Source organism: Aptenodytes patagonicus, chromosome 9 (assembly GCF_965638725.1).
Source record: "Aptenodytes patagonicus chromosome 9, bAptPat1.pri.cur, whole genome shotgun sequence".
NCBI lineage: Eukaryota > Metazoa > Chordata > Aves > Sphenisciformes > Spheniscidae > Aptenodytes > Aptenodytes patagonicus.
In genome coordinates, this window is record NC_134957.1 from 299,287 (window position 1) to 321,960 (window position 22,674).

The 22,674-nt window shown below is 48.7% G+C and overlaps 2 protein-coding genes across 10 annotated transcripts in view; one reads left to right on the plus strand and one right to left on the minus strand.

Moving 5' to 3' along the window:
- Positions 1-648: 648 nt before the first annotated feature.
- NONO (non-POU domain containing octamer binding) lies at positions 649-17,725 on the minus strand. 6 transcript variants are annotated; one of them, XM_076346825.1, is made up of 11 exons: positions 17,677-17,725; positions 15,471-15,645; positions 12,735-12,955; positions 11,372-11,673; positions 9,100-9,195; positions 7,839-8,035; positions 7,475-7,559; positions 6,212-6,314; positions 4,788-4,830; positions 4,029-4,138; positions 649-1,693 (listed from the first exon to the last, which is right to left on the minus strand). In XM_076346825.1, exons 2-11 carry the CDS (start codon positions 15,634-15,636, stop codon positions 1,556-1,558), a joined length of 1,461 nt encoding a protein of 486 aa, XP_076202940.1. In that variant the 5' UTR covers positions 15,637-15,645; positions 17,677-17,725; the 3' UTR covers positions 649-1,555. The 6 variants fall into 6 exon arrangements, with proteins under 6 accessions (XP_076202940.1, XP_076202944.1, XP_076202943.1 ...); XM_076346829.1 differs by lacking the exon at positions 17,677-17,725 and adding an exon at positions 15,879-15,967 and having other exon boundaries at positions 12,735-12,928; positions 15,516-15,645; XM_076346828.1 differs by lacking the exon at positions 17,677-17,725 and adding an exon at positions 15,879-15,967 and having other exon boundaries at positions 15,516-15,645.
- The window catches only part of ZMYM3 (zinc finger MYM-type containing 3), a 34,638-nt gene continuing 28,277 nt past the window's right edge, over positions 16,314-22,674 (plus strand). For 2 of the 4 annotated variants that reach the window (XM_076346819.1, XM_076346823.1), the window contains exon 1: positions 17,700-17,754. The gene's annotated coding sequence lies outside the window, so the exon portion shown is untranslated. Of the gene's footprint in view, positions 16,467-17,699; positions 17,755-18,272; positions 18,326-22,674 lie in introns of those variants that run through there. The other 2 variants (XM_076346822.1, XM_076346821.1) reach the window with 2 other exon arrangements.

Sequence of the window (22,674 nt, forward strand, 5' to 3'; positions counted from 1 at the left end):
TATTTCACAAGTCTGTAAGGCAGCTCCTTTTGCTCACAGGCTGTAACTCTTTCTCCCTCCCTCTCCCACCTAAATTTCTAAGCTTCCCCCTCTGCTCCTCCCTCCCATCTCAAAAGCTTCGGTGCAAGAACATAACTCACAGAAGGCTCCTGTCACTACAGATTCCCTCATGATTCCCCACACAAGATAAAGCGTTACTGTTGCCACTGACAGTTACAAGTCCTCCACTTCCTGCCCCAGTTCAGAGCTCTGCAGGAAGGTCTGCATCCCAGCCAGAGGTAACTGCAAGACAGGGCAGAGACAGACAACTTTGTACTATGCAGATGAGACAAATTGAACTCCACACTCCCACTGACACATGAACAAGTCTTGCATCTTGCTTCTCTGCATCCACAACATAGACACATCCTAGGTGCATCAGGAGCTCTCTTATTGTATTCTGAAATGCTGAAGTTGAAGGTCTCATTCCAACACACAAATAAAACTTGTTCTGTGACAAGGAGAACTGTTAGAAAATACTCAGGGGTTGAACACTCTCTTTATAGAGCTATGCAAGAACAACTTTTGTGCCATAATCTGAAGCTTGATTTACTTCAATCCATATGTACACATTTTATTCAAAAAACAGAGGAGAGAACACACCAGATAAAAAAGGCTTAAAATCCACTTTAATAATGCATTCCTGGAACATTCCTCAGACAAACTCAAACTTGTTAGTGGGACAATTACAGCTTGTGTTCAAACAGTTTACACTAAATGAAAAATCTTGTAGTACTTCTACACAAAAGACAGGCAAGGTTAAGATTATACAAACATTTGTTTCAGTTAAATCTTCAGCATGAGATACAGTATCTTTGTCCAATAGATTGTACTTTACTACCAGTAAAAATAAACAGTGATACAACACGTTATCAAAAAAATCCATCCAAACAAGAGCCTCCCAGCCATTCAGGCTGCACATGACGGTCAACTACTTTAAAGAAACAGACGATCCAGATAAAAAGAATAGCTACAAGTTAGGAGGAGGAAAAAAAAAAAAAAGAAAGAAAGAAATGAACATAGAATCTCCCCAATTCACTACATGACAGATCATTTGGAGCTATATAAATTTACAGAACCATGGGAGCTGCAAAGTACCCAGATGCTGCCCTAGTTCTCCAGAGACTTCCCTGTGCTCTTAAGCAAGGTACACTACACTAAAAAAATGTCAAGACATACTGCAATTTTATCTAGTTTAGTCTCAGGACTCCGGCTGCAAATAGGAAACCTGGAATGGTGAAGGCATTACGGTCCTTGCCAGATTTTACCATTACTGAACAACCATGGCAGCCTCCCAGAATCCATGTTTCACATTGAAATTATAGGAATGCACCACATGAAATTTTCTAAAACCTTTACCAGTCAGACTGCACTCCCCTTGTCCTAGAGTGGCTTTACCAAACCAGGCTCTAATTAACTATTTTTAATATCCCCCCCCCCCCCCGAGTTGAACCCTGCGTGGCCTGCCAAGATTCCTTTCCTCTTTGGGGCGTGTGCAGGGGGTAGGTTAATCCTCTTAGTATCTGCGACGCTTGTTAGGGCCAAAATCACCCCCTGGATTTCCTCTGTTGAAGGCAGGTGGGTTCCCTCCCATCGCTCCAAGGCCTTCCATTGCACCGCCCTGGCCAAAGCGATCTGCAGGTGGTGGTGGAGTCTTGTGATGAGGACAAATGAAGAAGAGGCAGGAAGAAGAACAAGGAACAACAAAGGGCAGTTAAAAGCCATTTGAGTTGATTAAAATTCTACCAGGATTCCACAATTCCAGCTGACCTTGCTACAAACCTTCACCCCACCAAAAATATCCCCAAAACTGCACTGACAGGACCATTGCAGGACCAAGTCTCTTTCCCCACGTAACTTGTAGTCAAGCATACCAGAATACAGTTTGCACCATCTCACAGACTAGTGCCCTGCTGTGGAGCGTGTGAGTAATGCAGGCTGGGAAAGGAGAACTTCACACTTCCACCATATTCCTTCACTCAAACTAATAAACAATATTAATATATTAATATTAATAATAATAAACAAAATACAAATTAGGATCAGCATACTGATACTACAGCACTATCACAATCCAGGTGTACACAACACTCCAATTCCAAAATAAGTCTGCAAAACTAGTCTTGTGCCCTGATCATATCCTGTTATTTCCATTCCTTTGGCTCTCCCCTCTCCCAGCTGGGTTAGCGCTATTGCACAGCCTCTTCCTTCCAGCAGGGAGAAGACGATCAAATGATAATTCCGGTTGGAAGGTACCTCAGGAGGTCTCTAGTCCAACCTCCTGCTCAAGGCGGAGTTGGCTATGAGGTCAGACTAGGTTAGTCATGGCTTTATCCAGTCGGGTCTTGAAAACATCCAAGGATGAAGACTGCACAACCTCTCTGGGCAACCTGCTCCACTGCTTGAATGTCCTGATGGTGGACATGGTACTTCCTTTGGGGAAGGTACTGGAGACAACCACTGCCTCTTCCTTCCCCTTGGACTGGGGCTAAGTGACTACATAGAGCAGAGCTGCTTTACACGAGGCTCCTGCGTTCCATTTATTCGTTGTCCACAGGTTTACAGCAGTGATACATATATGCACATCATAATTGGTATTAGTACTGTAGATGACTCCATGGTATTGCCTGGTTCTACAGAACACAGACCCAAACTTCCCAAACTTCAGTAAAATTGTCAATGGGGAGGTCCCAGGGACTTTGAATGCTCACTTCGCTGGCAGTGCAGGGGAGGCACTAGCAGTAACACAGCACTCCTACCTTTTTCCCTTCCCTACAGATGAAAAATTCTGAGTAATCATGAACTTATCCTGTAGGACACATCACAGGGAAGAACACTGCAATCACTCCAAGCAGCTGGAGCAAACATGCGAAGTAACTGCTCCCTACAAGAATAAAAAGCTGGAATACATGGGCCCAGTAACTCCTCAAACCAAGCACATGGCCAGGATAAATAGTTTCCAAAAAGACTATACATATTTCTGGCCATTAGGGAAACAGCTTATTGCTTTTTGGTCTAAATGGTATTATTTCATCATATTGATCTGAACTCATCTCCCTTTTCCATTCCTCTCTTCATCTTCCCCCTTAATTTCCTTGTGTAGTACGCATTCCCTTAACCTCAGCCACTCCACTGTCCCTACCACTTAGGTACAAAATCTTATAGCCAAATAAAACTGTTCTTTATGACAAAAAAAAAAAAAAATTCCGTGATGTAGCAGTCATGATAGATCAAGAAGTCTAAGTAGGAAGGCTTGCAGGAAAATTGTTTATTAGACCAATTGATATAAACTGCTAAAGGAAGATGAACTTTCAGGACAAACTTGACTATGACTGCTGCTGTTTCTGCTGCTGACCGGAAGTGCTGACACTGTGAGAGGATCGATCGTCTGTATGACAGAGAGGAATGACAGATGCCACAGAAGCCATGGTCTATTGTAAAGGTCTATTGCAGTAAAGTTTAAAACTAAATTAAATATAAAAATTAAAAAAGGCAAATAAATAAGCATAACCCCCACTAATCTTTGCTCTTTACCTCCTAAGCAAATTAGCTGACCTCATTTTAGCATAGTCATTTTAACCTATTAGCATAGGAGATAACTGTTTTTAAAACTGGTGATGGACAGGACATTCCTGAAAGCTTGGCTTTATGCCTGCAAGAATCTACTCTCAAAACACTCTCATTCAACAAAGTGCTTCCCATTATGCCATTTAAAAAATAACCATACATTATTGCTAAGATCTTTCTAACAAACATTTTAGCACTAGCTATCTTGGAAGTAAAGTAAGTAGTTATAGACTTGGCTAAATCTCCTGAAAATTACCAACTAGTATCAAGGCAAGAATAACTTCTAAAGATTTCAGCAGGAGTTAAGCAACAGGTCTAGGTAGACAAACAAGCTTCAACTTTAGCAGCATAGTGCTTAACAATGGAAACAACATAATCTGCATTTAAAAGGTGTGCACAAAAAGCGGATGGAGATACATTACCATTCCCATGGCTCCATCAGGTATCATAGCTCCAGGACCAGTCGCAGGAGGTGCAGCAGCTGGGACATTGGTACCACCCATAGCTCCTCTATTGTTCATGCCAATGGTACCTGGAAAAGAAAACTGAAGAATAGTCCTGGCAGACACAGTGACTGAGGTCTTACTCATCACTCCAGAGCCACAAAATACCGTGTAAGCTCCCTGCAGTGTTATATTCAGGGACAGAGTCCTAGTCTATTAACTAGCTTTGCACTATTAGGTCAAGACAAACTGATCTTGCATTCCAGTATTATATGAAACTATAGCAGGCTCCAACACTCACCACCTTCATTAACCACTAAGCCCCCATCGCCTTTTCACTTGCTCTTGTACATGTGGCCTGAAACTCAAAATCATGTAGTCAAAATACTGAAATAGAGTAATCAAGGTTATTTCCTGGGCTCAAGGTCTAGCACTACATGTCATACCAGTTTCTGTATCAGTACAAACTTCGGAAGCACACTATGGGTCCGATAACAACTTCGAGTCTTTTGCTTACTGAACTAAGTCTTTCACAAATGTACAGTACTGCCTCATACCCAAATTTTGTTATGTTTCCTGTCACATGAACACTTTCTGTCACTGAACTGGGAGAATATGACTATGACTGAGTTTCTAAGGAAGAAGCCAATAAAAGAAGACTACTGAAAAAATGTACAGATTTTGTAAAGAAGAAAAGGAACATGCATAGGAACAAAGATGGCCACAGAATACTCTTACCTCCCATACCCATCTGTCCCATTCGCATGTCTGGTGGCTCCCTCTGGAAAAGAGACACTCTTTTCAAATTACAAAAATTCAGGCTTTTAAAAAATATAATTATACAAATTCAATGGGTTCTGGGTTTTACTATTGAAAATTGTGTAGAAAAGTCATGCCCAGTGTAAATTTGAACAGAAGATCTGAGCTACCTTCACACGATTAACTGCTGAACAAACAGGTCTTATTTAAAATACCTCATTCTAAAAGACACTTTTTCACAATCATGGTAAAACATCCAGCAGCAAAGCTGCGTGTGCAGATTTTACCAAACAGCAGCATAAAGAGATACCTGATATCTGGATGCAAAGATCTGCTGAGCAGCAGTAACACATTAGATAGAATTAGTTTTGCTACTTCCTCAGCATAGCTAAGAAGCTTTTCCTGTTGAAAGGAATGCAAGCTTACATAAAGATGCAGCACTGGGTCACTTGCATTAAAATACCAGTTAGCGAGTTCAATTTCCTTTATTAACTGAGCATAGCGGACATGCCACAGATCTCTCTCGCTGCAAAGCTAGGAGCACCTCCTCACTTCAGTGAGGGTACTAGTTTTTCCACAGTGGGAACTGAAGAACAGATTTCACTTCATCTGTAGTCTCAGTACCACTATTTATCATATGAAGGCACTGTAATTTAGAGAAATCAGGAGTTCTGCTATGCAGGGTAATATTCACACATTTAGGTCAGTCACATGCTTTTGGCCCTTTTGGTTTGACATATATTTAGCTATTTTGCTTAGAGGCCAATTTTTCACTAGGATATATAAAGACTTGCCACCCAGTTGCATCGATGCCATTATACCACCTCAAGAGCACTACAGCTGCCTCCACAATAGAAAGTTGCTGGGACTGGAAATTAATTGTAAGACAGTTCTTTATAGAACTAGAGATACTGCTATTAAATGGCAGGTTACCACACATTTCACATTGTAAGAAAATACTTGACCAACTGACTTGTAAGTACAAGCAATTATCATGCCTGCAGCAGTGCCTCAAGTTGGGATCATTTAATCTAAGCATAACTAAGACAGACTGCAGGCTAGGGATATAGCCAAGCATATGACCATAAAAGGGTTCTGCAGCAATAATTCAGGACACTACATCTTTGTTACTGTTAGAATAAAATTAGTTAGCATATATTCTTCTGAACAGCAAGACAGCCAGCGAGGGTCATACATGAACAGCAGAGGGACAGTAACTGTGGTATTTATATTTTCCAGACTAAACTGTATTAAGACTGCAGGGAGTCAATTTAGGACAGAATGCACTAAACATGTAGAGTCCCTCAACCAACAAGTTAAGCATTCACAGAAAGCCTCATGCTGTGGAAGGGCAAAAATCTAATGTCAGTGCCCAGATGTGATGGGATGAGAAGCACTCATACCGCATCAGCAAAATTCCCTTTAAAGCCTTCCTGCTGGCGTCTCATCATCTCTTCTTGCTGCCTTCTCATTTCCTCCTCACGGCGCCTGCGTTCTTCCTCTTGCCTGCAAAAAAGGTCCAAGGATGCTCAGCACAACATACACCAACCATTTGCATCACAGTGTTGCAGTGCTGCCTAAGGCGTCTTTGGAAACCTACAACTTTAAGAACATTATTTTGCTGAGGCTGTAAAATATTAGGTACCTCATGATGAAAACAGAAACATGTATGCGCACCAAGACATTTCCAACACTTTCAATTTTAAGGAGTTCGTTATAAAACCCAACATGAACACACCCATGTGTGTGTCTCATGAGGAGCGGCTGAGGGAACTGGGGTTGTTTAGTCTGGAGAAAAGGAGGTTGAGGGGAGACCTTATCACTCTCTACAACTACCTGAAAGGAGGTTGTAGTGAGGTGGGTCTTGGTCCTTTTTCCCCAAGTAGCAAGTGATAGGACGAGAGGAAATGGCCTCAAGTTGTGCCAGGGGAAGTTTAGATTGGATATTACAAAATATTTCTTCACTGAAAGGGTTGTCAAGCATTGAAACAGGTTGCCCAGGGAAGTGGTTGAGTCACCATCCCTGGAGGTACTTAAGGCATGTAGAGATGGCACTTAGGGCCATGGTTTAGTGGTGGACTTGGCAGTGTTAGGTTAACGGTTGGACTCAATGATCTTAAAGGTCTTCTCCAACCTAAATGATTCTATGATTCTATGTACGCAGCAGCTCCCAAATACATGCTGACTACATGCAATATAATGCATACAAGCCAGACAGTTCTCAAGCCCCTTCTATTACAGAAGTAGTCTGGAGATCTTCCCAGAGCTTCTCAAAATGACCCTGAGACAAGGAAGAGCTGGAATGGAGAGAGAAATCTCTGAGACTAAGTTACCCCTCAAACAAAAAGATAGATGCTAGAATGGGGTTTCCCAACCTGCAGCACTGAAGCCACCAAATCACTGCACAAATTATGATTATCTGCCTCAGTCAAGGAGCTAAACTGAGACACAGAACTGTAAAAAACCAAATAGTTATCAGTGGAAGAAACTCCTAACTCTTCCATCTTAAGCCAACTGTAGACTCTCCCTATGAACAAAAAGGCCCAACATAACAGCCACACTTGAGGTAGTAATTAAATTGCCACACTGAACAATTAGGTGCACTGAAGAAGTGTTTCATTCCGTAATATTATGGATTCACAGCATTTCATCACCTGCCCCCTTACCTGAGTTCCAACTGTTTACGTTTTTGTACTTCTTGGTTATGCAATTCTTCCATTCTCCTCAGCTCTTCCTGGCGTCTCATTAAATCTGTAAAAGACGACAGTAAAAAACCCAATCAAACTCATCTCCCATGCCACCTCTCATCAATTCCTGAACTAGAACCTTAACACGCAAGAGAATAAGGTAACAGAGCCTCCAGCAATACAGTAACATCTCTCCATTCATTTGCTGCTACCATGCTTGGTTACAAGTCAAGCAGCTACACCACGGCTCACCTTCAGTGGGCTCTAGCCAGCCTACTGAGCTACCCACCCCTGGATTTTGCAGGGCCATGTTCTGATACTGTATTTATCTTTGATTGGTTACCTTGCCGCATGAGCATAACTTGGTGCTCATGGCGAGCTGCTTCCATTTCCATTTCCAGCTTCTCTCGAGCTTCCTTGATGTTGCGGTCTACTTGTTCTTGCTGCTGCTTCTCCATTTCTATTAGAGCCTTCCAACGCATGGCATATTCATACTCAAAGCTGCCAGGCTGTGCAAATCGAGGAGGCTGCTCACGCTCCCTGTCAAACAAGGAATAGCTAGTGAATGCTTCAATAGAGCAAGGAGGAACCAAGAAAAATACATTTGTGTGTTAATTGCAATGGCAGATCCTTTTAACAGTTAGAAATGCATTTCTTAGTGCAACAAATAAGGAACTACTTTGTCTTCTACTTTCTCACAAATAGCTATGCCTGAGATACCAGTTTGTCTGCTCCTCAGGAAACATCTTACTGAAAGGAGAAACTTAGGCAGAATCCTCCTGCAGAATTAGTTCTACATGGAAGCTATGTCCTGCCCTCCTCCATAACAAACAACGACACTGCTTTCATAAGACACCAAAAGATTCTGGGTAAAGACATTTAGAAATACTCTTGAAAGAAACAGCCTTTGCTCCTGCTGCACATCTTATAGACAGATCCATTCCAGAAACAAACACTGCCCAAATGTGTGTGTTTATTTCACTAATCTCTGCAGCCCCTGCACCTGGAGTATATGACTGTTCCTAATGCAGCCTCCCATCTCCCGAAGCTCTCATCTTCCTTACTTGAAAAAATTCATGAGCTCACATGGTTTACTAATTCCCACTGCTCAGATCACATGATACCTACTTACACTGGGAAGCCTTCAAAGATCATGGCCTTATACCTGGATAGCTCTACAATCTCCTAATGTTATTCACATGATTCCTTAAATTTTCACTGTGGGTTCAAATCTGTTCCTCTACAGACTTTCCATAATACTCAGAGCAAGTAACTTATGTCTTTGCTTCAGCTTCTCATCTGAGCAAGGGGATCTCACGTTATCTCAAATCAACACTTTTATTCCAACAACTGAAATGGACTTATGAAAAATATGTGGAGGCTGCCAGTCATATCCAGCAGTGTGGATCCAAAACCACCGTTTTCTTTCAGCTAACCATGGCAAGAGAACAGTGTATGCAATTCTCTTTCCAAAGTCAGGTCACATTTACAGAAAAAAGGAGGACCTTTAGTAGCACTGATGAGCCACCCTCCTAAGACTGAGGCACTAGTCAATGTCCTAGTCCACAGGTAGTCTCATCTCCTGTCGCATGGCAGGCACGTACTTGTGATATTGCTGGTTTTTGATGACTAGTTTCTCTGGTAGTCCCTCTTCATCATCATACTGATCCATGGGCTCCACAGTGACAGGCCGAGGGAATCTGTAAAGAAAAGATGAGGTGCTTTCAAGAAAATTCAAGAATGAGCTTGCAGTGTAGGAAAGCATGTGTACTGTGTCTGAACTTATAAAATAATGCTTTTAGCACTGCTCAAAGAAATTCAGAGCAGTTGGGGATCTCAACCAAAGTAAAACCAGAAATCGCTTTGAACACTTTCTTTCTTTCTAGAATAGGAGCTGAACTGTTAATCAGAATCCTTGTTGAATCCAAACAAAAATTGTACTAAATTCTTGCAGTTAATGGTTCAAATTAACAGCTTAACTGGAATCTGACATCCTCCAGTAGGATCTACTCAGCATGAAGTCTTGTAGTCCCTAGAGTCTGGTTTTTCTCCCTTTCCTCCCTTGCTACATGGCCAACCATGGGCTGCACAAGTCCTTGTGTACCTTTTTATAGCTGCCTAAAGCAAAGAGTAACTACAGTGATCCTCACTGGAGGTTGCTGGCTGTACCATTCAGTCATACTCTCCTGGTGAGACCATCACGTGCCATTATTGCCAAACAGCAGTGCTCTTTAAGTGCCTGTTGGGCCCTGTCTGAATTTCCCCCCCAAGAAATCCACTGGTGCACTTCACAACATAGACACTGCACATGTGTGCTTCTGTCCTCCTGGTTTCTGTGTGCAGAAGAAAGTATTTAACAGAAGTGTCCCCAGTCTCTGAATTAGCTCTGACACTGCTCATCCTCAGCACAAAGCAGCACCACAGCTTCTCGTTAGCTTCTCAACCCCATTTGCCAGAGCTGGGGAAATGGAAGAGAAAAGATCATGCTATGCCAAGTGGCAAGCGGTGCCCAGACTCCAGCAGGAAGGCAGGATATAAGAGGCTAAAATCTCTCTCCTCAGCTGAAGATCCACAATGTAGCTTTTCACTTCAATGTTACATATTCCATTATTAATAGTCTTATTTTCCAATGTGAACCAATTCCAACCAGTTTATCTAGCTGTTACTGTCGTGAACTAGGACAAACCAGAACAAATTTAATCAAAACCAAACCATAACTAGAAATAAGCAACATATTGGTTTGCTGTCCTAGATATCAGAATCTAATACACTGATAGCTACAAAAAGATTGAATGTTACCCTCAGGAGCTCTCAGTTATACACTGGTAGTGATTAGTTTTGCATGATCACTTTTACATTTCTTTTTCATGGTTCTTTCAGGATATAGACTTCTGAATCAGCAAAAGCTCCCTAACAGCAATCCTCCTGCAGAGCACTGCACACTATGCTGGTTATCCCCGAAGAGTCTCAGGGAGAAAAACAGATACTAAAAAAACCCCAACAAAACACCTGCTTTTTGGAACTGAATGTGCTTGTGTACAGCTGTGCCATATGTAGGCCTCCAAGAAAAAGAAGAGAAGTGAGAAGCACAAAGCTTATAAAATTACTTTAGAAATTAGCAATATAGCCCCAATTTCAGGAAGTATTCTATTCACAAATTCTAGGTGTGTACATACAAAATATCCAGTAACTTTTATTTCCAAGAGATCAAAAATGGCTCCCTCTTAATAGTTAGAGCAACAAGCCATGCTCTGTGGAATGCATCTAGAATTAGTCACTTACTTGAGCAAGTTCACATAATTATGCAAGAACATGCTTTATTGCCTTATGATATTCAAGCACAAGGAGAACAGTTTGTTATGGTGAAAACTCCAAACAATCCAATCTATATGACCAGCTTCTCCAACAGATCCCATGCCCACAGTGGCGGATCAGCATTCCACCCCAGCAGTGCATGCTGGCTGAGTGGAGTCCCATCCCAAGACTTGCCTCTGAAGCGACCCAGAGTACACAATTAACACACTTGAGCTTCGTTTCCAACAAATGACATGGATGGTCTCTAAAATAGCTCCTGCTTCTTAAAGGCTGCTTTAATTGCCCTAAGAAGGCTTTATCGAGAAAGAGCTTATCGGGAAGCTTTATGCACTTACCCCACTAGCAGCTTCCCAGAAGAAAGTTTTCAGGCCTGAGTTTCAGCACAGACTCACTCTTGTTGGAACAAAGCTAAGTAAAGTTCTCCCTGGGCAAATCACCTACCACCTCCTGCCCCATATCTCATCTGTCCCGCTCTGGTGTTAAGAAACATTGCTCACAAGCCAATGCCACCCATCAACCTGCACACAAGCCAGTATAGCACTTCTCACCCTCCACACTTACGTAGTTAGCAGGAAAGACCCATCACTACATCTATCCAGGGCTTTCCTAGCAGCAGGCTTCCCTGAGAACTCCACAATGCCTTTCCCAGAGGATCGTCCTCTGTCATCCACAATAACCACAGCCCTTTCCACCTGGCCAAACACTGAGAAGGCTTCCTCCAGGAGCTCATTGGACACAAACTGAGGCAGGTTCCTGACTGTCAACGATGCGCTGTGGCATGCAAAACGCACTCTTAGCTGCTTCCCACGTAGAGGCATGTTGTCTAGTTCCACCTTTGCAATCTCTGCCAGAGTGCGAGTTTCCTGAAGATAAAAAAAGTTATCATTAAAACTCTCAATGCAATACAGAATCAGCCAGTCGCAGTCACAACAGAATCAGCCAGTCGCAGTCACAACAGAATCACAAGCCTATTTCCCCTAAACAAGTACTTCACAGAGAGGAACAAATAATCCTCCCATAGCATGGTAAAAAGTGTCCTAACAAACCATAGCTATTCTCTATTATCAACGACTCTAGCTGAATAGGCATGTACAGAGTTTGGGGGGGGGGGGGAAATGTATCAGACATAAGCTTAATCCAACAGCCAGTACAAACTAAGCAAACAATTAAATGATCATTATCTATCAGACTTAATTAGATTAAGGCTACAAAGCATGCCTTTTTAAAAAAATAAATACATTTAAAAAAGAATCATAATTCAACTATTAGCCAAGTCTGATAACTGTAAAAGGAAATGCTGACAATCCATGAAAGACATCCTATGCCAGTTTCACACCTTTCCACTCATTTAAGTCACAACCAAGCAGCTACACTACAGCAAAGTGCCCCAGACTTTGGTGTGGGAACCTCATGCTCTACCCACTCACCTTGGGGCTTTCAGAAAGGTAGTATGTGAGCCAATAAAGTCTGAGAACCATTACTCTACCTTGGTAGCTACTTCCCTCCTAGCCACGCTTCAACGTGATCATCCAGAGATCCCCTACCTCAAGAGTATTCATTGCTCCAGTAATACTGCATAACAACCTATGTTCATAGAAATTCCATGTTCACACCCTTCCAGAAAATGAAGTCCACCTTGTCTATAATAGCATCACAGTTTTCTTTCTGTTTTCTACCAGCTGACTTCAGAATAACTTTATCAGATATCTCATAAATCCTGCCACAAGCTGCCTGAATTCACATTCCTTCTCATAACAAGCTCTAGACAAACCACTTGTAGAAGCTGATCCCATATTCCAGGTTACTAAAATCAACAGCAGGCTTAATTAGCAAGATATCTGAACATCTACTACTTCCAATTAGCAATACTCCTCCAGTGTGAGTCATTGCCACAAAAACACCCCAAAGGTAGCAAGTCACTCACCAGCCTGATAAAGCCAAAGCCTTTGTCCTTGTGTATGAAGACTTCACCTGCCTTGCCATACTTCTCAAATAACTTTCTCATCTCTTCCTCTGTAATATCTGGGGGCAGATTCCCCACAAACAGGCGGCTTCTTTGGGTGAAGGTCTTTTCACCAGGTTTCCGGAAATTCTTCAGGTCAATAGTCAGGCCTTCATCTGAGGGGAATAAGGTACACAGCTGCTCTACAGTTGGGGGGATAAATTCTATTAGGTTTCATCACAGTGAACACAGAGACATAGGACAATATAGGTAACACCACCCAATCACTTCAGTCTCAAACCTCTCCAGCCATCTCTACAGCAACAAGGGGATTTTATTTCAGAATAGGCCCACATTCTTTTTAAAGAAAACACATGCTTGGACCTCAGTGCTCATTAACACCAGTGAAAGACAGTCTAGAACTGGATAAAAGAAGAACAGTGCAGGTTGAAATAATGTGAGAGATTTCACTCAACTTTTGGAGATCTGGTCAAGATGACTGGCCCACAAGAAAATCAACTGTAGTCACAATACCGGATTTGGCTATTACAACCTGAATAATTATAGAAAAGTCACAGTTTGGCCAGCAACCAGATTTTTACTCCAAAAAAACAACCCCAGATGTATAGAAAAATATGGAAATGAGAGGAAATTTTGCCCAGACAGATAACATTTGAGATAGCTGTCATTCTACGAGACAGGATTTGGGTTCTAGAGTCTTGGGTTCCAAGCTGAAGAGAAGGCTGGAATGGTGAAAATAGTGAAAAAAAACCACCCCAAAAAAACAGCCATATAGGTGAGACCTCAGAAAAATTACGAAGTTCCTTACAAAAAACTATATTCAGTAAGTAATGCTATATCTAATACTAATAAATAGAACAGATTGTAGGAACATTCTCAAATCCCCACGTGCATATACAATCTTTAACCCTTAATTCAGCAGGAGTCCAGCACAATCCTGGAAGCTCTGCTATACACCAGACACAGGGGTGGCTTATCATCACTGCACCTTCCTGTGTTCCATTTTCTTAAACATATATGGAACTTTGCCACACAGGACAGCAAACCATAGAAAGTAATCCCTTGGCTTTGCAGAGGACACACCTCATGGCCACACATATGAAATAAACTACGAACATAGTAGTGGCTTGATTCAGGCTACAAAGCATGGCACTAACCAGGAAAGGCTATTCATGCAAAGACAATGCATGCAAGACATGCAAGGACAACTCTTTTATAAGAATAAGCACACCTCTATGGCTAACACTAAATAAAAAAAAAAAAAGACTGATGGTATATCTATAGAAGAGTAGTGAGAGTAAGTTATCTACTTCACACAGGAAGGGTGCATAAGTGAAGTGTTTTGTCTTGTGAACTTTTTCACACCATTATCAGAAGTATTTGGGGATCAACTGCAAGGCCTGTGAATACACTAGGAGGCACTTACGGCAGGGTTATACCATATTACTGTTCTGCCTTAAGTAGATCCACTCAAAGGAATCTGAGATACAGTCACTCACTATAAGCCGATCCCTATGAGAATACCACAATACAGTTGTGTTGCATCGTTTCCAACCTGACCGGAAACAGACTGGTCTGCCACCCTTGTCTATTATCTTCTATGAACTGATAAGGAGCCTGTTTAACAGGGCCACCTAATAAAAATATGCAGGAATTTTTTTATTAGCCCAGTCCCTCTGCATGCGTGTGTATGCAGTTAAACCTGCAATTCTGACAGAAAAAACACACAGAGGAATCATGCGAAGTGCACGTGACTTCTACACACTTGTTTTGAACAGCCGAAGTGTCCAAACTTAAAAAAAAAAAAAAATTTAATGTAACAATAGCATTTCCTCCCCCAGAAATGCTAATGGCAATGCCTTGCTGCCGTAATTCTAAACTATCAAGTTAGATCAGTTAAGGCCCCAGAAGCCATTAATGCATATTGTCTCAGCTCACAAGCACCCCCTCTGTATCCCAAATAACAGAGCTACAGTCCACACTAAGAACCAACCCGGAAACACACTAGATTGTCATCTATGTCAGCTGGTACTCGAATTCTGACATATTACTAAGTAAAGCTGGGTATCTCCTCATCCCTCCCATGTAAAAATTTAGTCTTAATGGGTGACTGCAGATTGGTGTAACAACATTATTACTACAACTGTATCTTTACAGATAGCAAATTCATTTCACTAGTACTTAAGGAAACCTGTGTTGAGAAGCCATCTATTATGGTCGGGAAAAAAAGGAAACAGAGGCAACGGAAAACAGGCCATCTCGTATTTGCAAGGTTTACAGAAACACCGTTAAAGATTCAGAGACTTCAAACTCTTTAAGTGAGCTTTTCTTGAGAATTTGGGACAAAGAAGGAACCTCTACATCACTGCCCAGTTTTGGGAACACAAGAAACTTACAAACAAATTCCAGTCAAACCTACGGGAGCCACATGCATCTTTGAGTAGACTGAGCAAAAAAACCCAAAACCCAACCCAGCCGCAGTTCAAACCACCGTCTCCAACAATGGAAAAACCCGACTATTGCAGGCAAACAGCGAACCCAAGTCGCGGTTCGCTTAAGGACCTGAGTTTTTATTGTTTAAGATAGAAAGATCGGGTCCTGTTTGTTTCCGCCAAGACCTGTTGCACCCGTATGGGCCGACAGCTAACCAGGAGCCGAAGTTACCCTCTACAGCGAATGCGATCGCTCAACGCCTACCCAAAGCAGGGCCGGGTGGCCCCCCGCGGCGAGCCCGGGACTCACTCTGGCTGTTGGCCTGCTGCCCGTTGGCGGGGATGGACGGCGGCGGGTGCTGCTGGTGCTGGTGCTGTTTCCGCGGAGCGTGGTTCTGCTTCTCCATGTTGAAGCCCTTATTGCCCTGCATCTTTCCCACCTAGAGGCAGACACGCCCGGTCGGCCGCGTGCCGGAGCTCAACCCCGGCTCCCGCCCGCCACCCCCGGCCCCGGCCCCGCCCGCGAAAGCGGCCGCGTGCAGCGGCGGCGCGGGGTGGGCCGCGCAGGCCGCGGCGGGCCCCGGCAGGGCCCTAGCGGCAGCGGCCGCCCGGGAGCGCCCGCCCCACGGCGGAGCGGAGCCGAGCAGCGGTTCTGCCGCCGTCGCGGCCTCACCTGGCGGCGGACACCGACGCCGAGGCAGATCGCGGCCTCCTCGCCCCGCAGCAGCCCAGAGAAGAGCGCGCGCGCGGCCGGAACTCGCGCAGCCTAACCGGGCGTCCGCCACCCGCGCTCCCATTGGCCTCCCAGCCTCCAGCACCACGTTGCCATTGGCTGTACTCGCCGCCACTCACAGCCCGGCAGCGGCGGGGCGGGGCTAGCCGCCCCGGCAGCCCTTCACGCGGAGCCGATTGGCTGCGCGGCGGCGGCAAGTGCACCGCGCGCCCTGCCAATCATCGCCGTGGGCATAAGCTTGGGTGAGAGGCGAGCGAGGGACAAAGGAGCCCAACGAGCCGCCGGAGCGCGCCGCACAGGCGCAGTGGGGGGAAGGACGCGCAGGCGTGGCGGGGGCTTTTCGCTTTAAAGGGACCGCGGCGGGGGCAGAGTGCGTGCCGCCCTGCGCGCTCACCCTGCTTCTCTTCTCACGTGCTGCCTTCCCGCCCTCCCCCCACCCCGGGGTGCGCGCGTGTGTGCCTGGGCCAGTGGTGGGAGCGGCGTGAGGGGTGGCCTCTCCGCCCCTGCTCTGCCCGTCCGTTACGGCCAGTAAGTACCGGAGCAGGGGGAGCCGGCGCGCCGCTTGGGTCTCCTCAAGGCGCCGCGGGCGAGCTCCAGCCCCGTGCCCGCTCCCTTCCCCGTCTGGCTGCGGGCTCCCCCTTACCTCCCCCTCGTCCTCCGGACCCTGTTCCCGCCGCCCCGCCAGCCTTCTTCGTCGGGGCGGTGCTGCCCCGTTGCGGGAGGGCAGCCAGCTCGGCAGGAGGAACCGGCCTGCGGGAGCGGGCAGGTTCCTGCCGTACCCTGCCCCTGGCGGCCGCAGAGGGCCGGGAGCGGTCCGCCCGCGCGCACCGTCTCGGGTGCCGCGGTAGCGCGGTCGTTAACTGCCTCCGGCGGGCTTGATTTCACCGCCTTTCAATAAAACCTCCCGTTTCCCTCCGTGTCCCGTCGCACGTAATCGGGAGGGGTGCCGTGCGCCCGTGGCCAGCTCATTACCCGGGCGCGGGAATCTCGTGGCGGTTCACAGCCCTCCCGGAGCGGGGAGCAGCCGGCGGTGCGGCCGGTACTCCGCAACTCCGCCGTCCCCTCCTGACGGTCCTAAACCTGCCTTTCCCTCCCTGGAGCGCGGGAGGTCGCCCCGGCGCCTCCTCCTGGCCTCAGCGCTGCGCACCCCGCTGTGCCTCGGGGCTCAGCCCCTGCAGCCCCCGTCTTCCCCGCGGGGAGACGAAAAAGCAAGCCGGGAGGGGGCTGGTTCCCGGGGGGGGGGGAGGGAAGGATGGAAGAGCCCCCCGGGGAGTGGGGCGGCCGAGGGGGGAATGGTGTCCCTCTGGGATGGAGGGAGCCTGGGCCCCGCCGGGAGCAGAGCCCCCCGGGGGGGGCGGGGGAGGGCAAACCTGGCTGGAGGGAGCTGCGCGGGGGGGCACGGCTGGGCCCATGGATGGGTGGGGGAGGGGTGCCCGTTGGAGGGGGTGCCGCGGGTGGGGGAGGGGAGCCCGGGTGAGGGTTGTCATCGTTGGGGGAGGGGAGCCCGGGGGTGCGTGGGGTGCGGCGGGTGGGGGAGGGCAGCCTGGGGGGCATGGAGGGGGCGGGGCCTGGGTGGGGGAGGGGAGCTCGAGCGTGGGGGCTGTTGCGGGTGGGGGGGCGCCCGGGGCTGCCGGGGGCGGGACGCGGGCGGCGGGCGCCGGCCGGGGCAGCCCCTCCCGGGGGCGGTGCCGTGTCCCGGGCCCCCGCGGAAGCCCCGCCCGGCCGTGCTGTCACTCACCGCCCCGGGGAGACGCTCCAGCTCCAGGGAGGCGGTGGCGGTGCCTGGACCCGGCCGGGCGGCTCCCCCCGCGCGCAGGTAGAGGCTGTGGCGGCGCGGCCAGGCTGGGCCCTCCCGGGGCGGCAGCGAGAGGGTTAAGGGGGGGGGGGAGCGGGGTGGGAAGCCCGCTCCGCGGGATCTGCTCCGCACTTTGCGGGTGGCCGCGGGGGCACCGGCGGGAACTGGGGCGCCCCGTTCTGGCCTGCGCCCCCCGCCGCGCGCGTCCCCCGCACTGCGCCGTGCCCCGCTGGGGTGCGGCCGCTGCCCGCGCTCGGCTCCGCGCTGCCTGTTCGCGTGGCCCCGCTCCGCCACGCTGATCCGTTCCGGGTTTTCCGGCCGCCCGGCGGAGTCTGGGCTGTTGCGCCGATCCCGGGCTCGCCGTTCCGCTCCGCGTTTCCGAGGCCGCCGTCTGCAAGCGAGTCTCGCGAGTGCAGGCCCCGCCGCGGCCAATAGGAAAGCGTCCCTCGCTCTGCACAGCCAATGGGGCGCTGCCCCCGCCCCCCCTCGGGCTGCAGCGCGCTGAGGGCTCCGAGCGGCGCCTCCATTTAAAGGGGCCGCGACCCGAATCCGGGCTCTGGGTAGAGCGGGCGGCGCAGCGTCGGGGAGCCAGGTACGAGCAGCGCCGGCCGCGGGCGCCTCCTTACGGCTGCACGGGAGGCGCAGGTGGGGCGGCGGCGCAGCGTGGGGCGGCCTCGGGGCGCCCGCCTGTGGGGTGCTGGTGCGTGGCCCCGCGGGTGGGGGCGGGGCAGGCGCGTGCGGCGCGGGTCCTGGGGGGGCGGGGCGGCGCGGGTGGGGCCCCCCACAGGATGGGGGGCGGGGCGCGCGCCTGGCGGGAGGGGGTGGGGCCTACGGCTCCGTGAGGGGGCGGGGCCGGCGCCGCTCGGCCCCCCGGCGGTGGCGACCGCTTGGGGGCGCCCTGCGGCGGGGGGCGGGTCCCGGGGACCCCACCCCGATGCGGCACCGGCCCCATGTCTGCTGGAGGGGGGGCAGGCCCCGCCCTCCCCGGTTGGGACGGGGAGACCCCGGTGCGACCCTCGCCGTTGCTGGGGGGAGCGGGCCTCGGGGTCCCCCTCCCGGTATGGTGGGGGAGGCCCCTGCCTGACACCCATCCCCACACAGCAGCCCTCACCCTGGTGCCAGTTGGCACTGGAGGGGTGGGGGAAGCAGGCCCCAGGGTGGCCCCCACCCTGGGGCTGGCTGTGCCCCCTGCCATATTGGTGCCTGGGCACAGGCTGGGCCCAGGGGTTTGTGGTTCATAAGCCCTCAGTGCACCCGCCCCAGGGGGGCCTGTCCCTGCTGTGGGGAGCTGCGCTGTGGAGTGGCAGCAAACGGCCCCTGGCCTCCCCCTGGCACCCAGCTGCCCCGAAGCTTGCTGTGCACCCAGTGCTCTGCCCCAGCACCCTCCTTGGCTTGCCTCTTCCTGCATCTTGGGCAGAGGCTTTGAGTGATGCAGCCTTTATGCTGTTGTCACCACATGTAGTAATGAAGTCTGTGGAGCAGCTGCTGGTCTGTGAACTGGCTGATCATTCTATCTGCCTTCCCCCTTTACGGGTGGGGTGGGTCTGGACTGGGGCAAGGCTTGGGAGTGTCCCTGAGGCCTGGAGTGTGTGTGTGTGTGGATCCCTTGACACCATGTGCTGCTCTCGAGGATCAGGCCCTGCGAGAGAAATGTACAGCCCCACAGGGATGAAGCTGCCTTGTGCTGCCAGAGGAGGCAAAGCCCTGAGCTGCTGAAGCCTCGGCAGGCCAGGCTGCATGTGAGCAGCGTGGCTGTGGCCAGCAAGGTGCCCTGGGGAGCATCAGTACCTCCCGTGTGGTTTGCAGAGGTGGAAGCAGGACTGGCCCCAGATGGGAGGGTGTGCACCGGCGAGGCTGGGAGCTGGCTGTGGCATGTGCCTGGTACGGGAAAAGGCCCTGGCAGTCAGATATGCGTGTGTGGGCAGAGGCAGCGCTGGACATGGTCTGTGTCAGGTGATGGTGGAGGATAGGATGCTCAGCTGAGTGCTGGGGAATGGTTCCTGGAGTCTCTTTCTGATGAGGACGAGAGTTGCTTCATTTGTGCTCTTCCCTTCTCCTGTTGTGCTTCAGCTATGGCTGTTGTTCTAGGCTGTAACTTCTTTCCTTCTAACTGCTGCGGCATTCCCCAAGAAAACTTTTAATCTGCATTTTCTTGCCTAACCCTGCCTATCCTGGGATTAAAGCTGGTGATAAGAGCATAGCTCTATCGTTATTGCCAGCCCAGCTCTCTGCACCTGCTTACATCCCTCTTACTGCGAGTGCCCTTGCTTTGGAGGATGACAGTAAGTCACACCAGATTCCTCCACAGCTCTGACAGCCAGAGCAAGGGGCTGAGGCTGAGCCCATGGCCTTACTTTGGGAGCAAAGCCCCATGTGTTACTTCTTTTACGGCTGTTTTACGGTCAGTGATGCTGGGATGTGTGACCCTGATGGATACAGGTGTGTCAGCAGAAGCCTCTAGTGCAGAAGGGTTGTGGTGAAAGCAATCCAAGGGAAGTATGGAATAGTCTACAGCTGTGACAATGAATTTGTTAGCTTAGCGAAGGCCGTGCTAGCAGGATTTCACTGGAATTGTGTTTTAATCTCAGTAGAGTGTTTTAAGTGTTAACTTCTTCCTCTGCTGGCAGCACAGGTCAGGAAAGGGCAGTGCTTGAGACTACCTTCACCTGTTCTGCTGGCCATGGGCTCTGGTGGTGTCTTTTGGCTGCTTCCCGTAAGCCTGCTCTGCTGGCTCAACCCTCGGCAGTGTAAAGAGAAAGGAGTCAGTCACTACGCTGGGTGAGACATTGGTCTGTTCAATGCAGCATTACCCAGGGCCAGTTTGTACAGCTGCACGTGAGGTGAAGCATCCCAATGCTGAGATGCCTTTTCAGGGACCTGGCAGCAGGCACCTTGCAGGTGCCTCTGGGACTCTCAGCGAGGCCAAGGAGACAGTTCACCTTGCACTTCCAGTATTTTGGCTCTGTAAGGCCACTTAAGGAAAATTAGACATTTTGCCCTCAAGGATACATCCTCCCTGAGACTCTGCTCTCGTCTTCTCTCTCTTCCCTGTGTAGTAAGGTTCATTCAAAGAACCACAGACAGATTTAGGTTGGAAGGGACCTCTGGATGTCTCTAGTCCAACTGACCTCCTGCTCACAGCAGAGCTGACTTGAGACCATGTTGTTCAGGGCTTTGTCCAGTTGAATTTTGAGGACCTCCAGGGCCAGGGAGTCCATGGCTCATTCCCAGGCTGCGGCACTCTCCTTTGGAGAGTCACCTGCTATGCCTGCAGCTTTCCTCTCCAGCTGGCTGAGGCTGCTTGGGGGAAGTGTCCAGGACTTTGTGTTAGGTGGTCTGACACCCTTCTGCAGCATTGGGCAACAGGTAGAGACCTGGGGGCCATCTGTTTTTGGCCACTTCCAGGTCTACTGTCTATTTCTGTCTTTTAATTAGTGTCTTAATGTCATTAGAGCAGTTTCGATAGACACTGCTCGAGCATGCCATGCACCTCCATGCTTTTTTGTTGTGCATCAGATAGTACTCCCAAAGCTTTTTTACCCACCCACCCCCTTCCCCTGTGTATAACACTATATTGGCAGATGTTGTCATGTGGTGAATGGTGAGCCTTAGAAGAAATATTGCTTATTCATGCTATAGACACAAAGCTGTACAAGCGGCAGGAGAGTTTTCTCTCTGACTTGGTCTCTGAGTGGAGTTGGTTCTTGAAGCTGAATTGCCCTCCAGACACCAGGCATTGCTGCTAAGACCTCTGTCTTAACACGTGTAAACAAAAGCAAGTTGTGTTAGAGTGTACCTAGAGTTGTTGCTTCTTTCTCTGTTGCAAAGCTTTGACACTTAGTGCTTGGGGGGATCCTGGTATTACAAAAAGATGTGAGAGTATCCAAGCAGTTTCAAACTGCTGCCAGGATGGCATTCTGGATGGATGAGCATGCTCCTGTTGGTTGTCTTAAGAGTTTACCACTAGTACAGAGGTGTTGGGTTAGCAACAAATAATGCTGAGATCCGAGGAATGTTAAGTACCTTTGAAGTGTTGCAGGGAAGTCTCCTCGTAAACCTAATTCCAGACAATTCTGCAAGAAGATTTCTGAAATTTGTCCTTCCTCTTGCACTTTCTTGAAGCTGAGATGAAGTTTCTGGAATGCAAGCTCAAAAATCTAGTTTGGTTGTTCCTGCCTTTGAGGAATTAACAGGAAACTCGTAGTGCCGTTTTGCAGCACCATCTGCTCTGTGTTGGAGGGTTCAGGCTTTCTTGATTCTGGGTGACTGCTGTACTAAGTTTGAGGCCTGCACCCTAAGCTGGTGCTCCCGCTGTAGAAAAATCTAGCGGTGGTCTTGGTACCTCTTGGCTTTGGGACTGTTAGAAAACCATTGCTGGAGTCTTGAGGCTGCTGGTGATGTTCTGGGAAGGACCTTCTTTTCCCCATCTACCAGTTCCTGTTGTGTAGACAGTTCCAGTCACATGTGAAGACAGGCCTGAAGGGGACATGGTTATAGCTACTGCTATTTGCACTCTAATTGAGAGAGCCAATAATACATTTGGAGATGAGAAGAGACAGCTGTTCACCAAGCCCTGCCTGCAAAGCACAAGCTGAAGAACTTGACCAGTGACATCTGCAGTAGCTATAGCTGACTTGGAAGGAGTCACTGAATGCTGTTGTAAAATCTCTGAGTCACAGAGGGTTTACATATCCCTGGGTCAGTTGTTTAAGTAATCATCTATAGTGTTAATCTGGAAATAGCTGTTTCTGAGTTTGTCCAACTTTGACTTGCAGCTTTTCGAGTCCTCATGTGCATTTGTCTGTATCTCTGAAGAGTCCTCTGCTGTAGATCTTCTTACCTTGTGTTTTTTTTGAGATGGGTCATGTCTCCCCATTTCTTTTCAATGAACAAAATAGGTTTATCACTGGAAGGTGTTTTCTGAACCGTGGTTGATTCTTA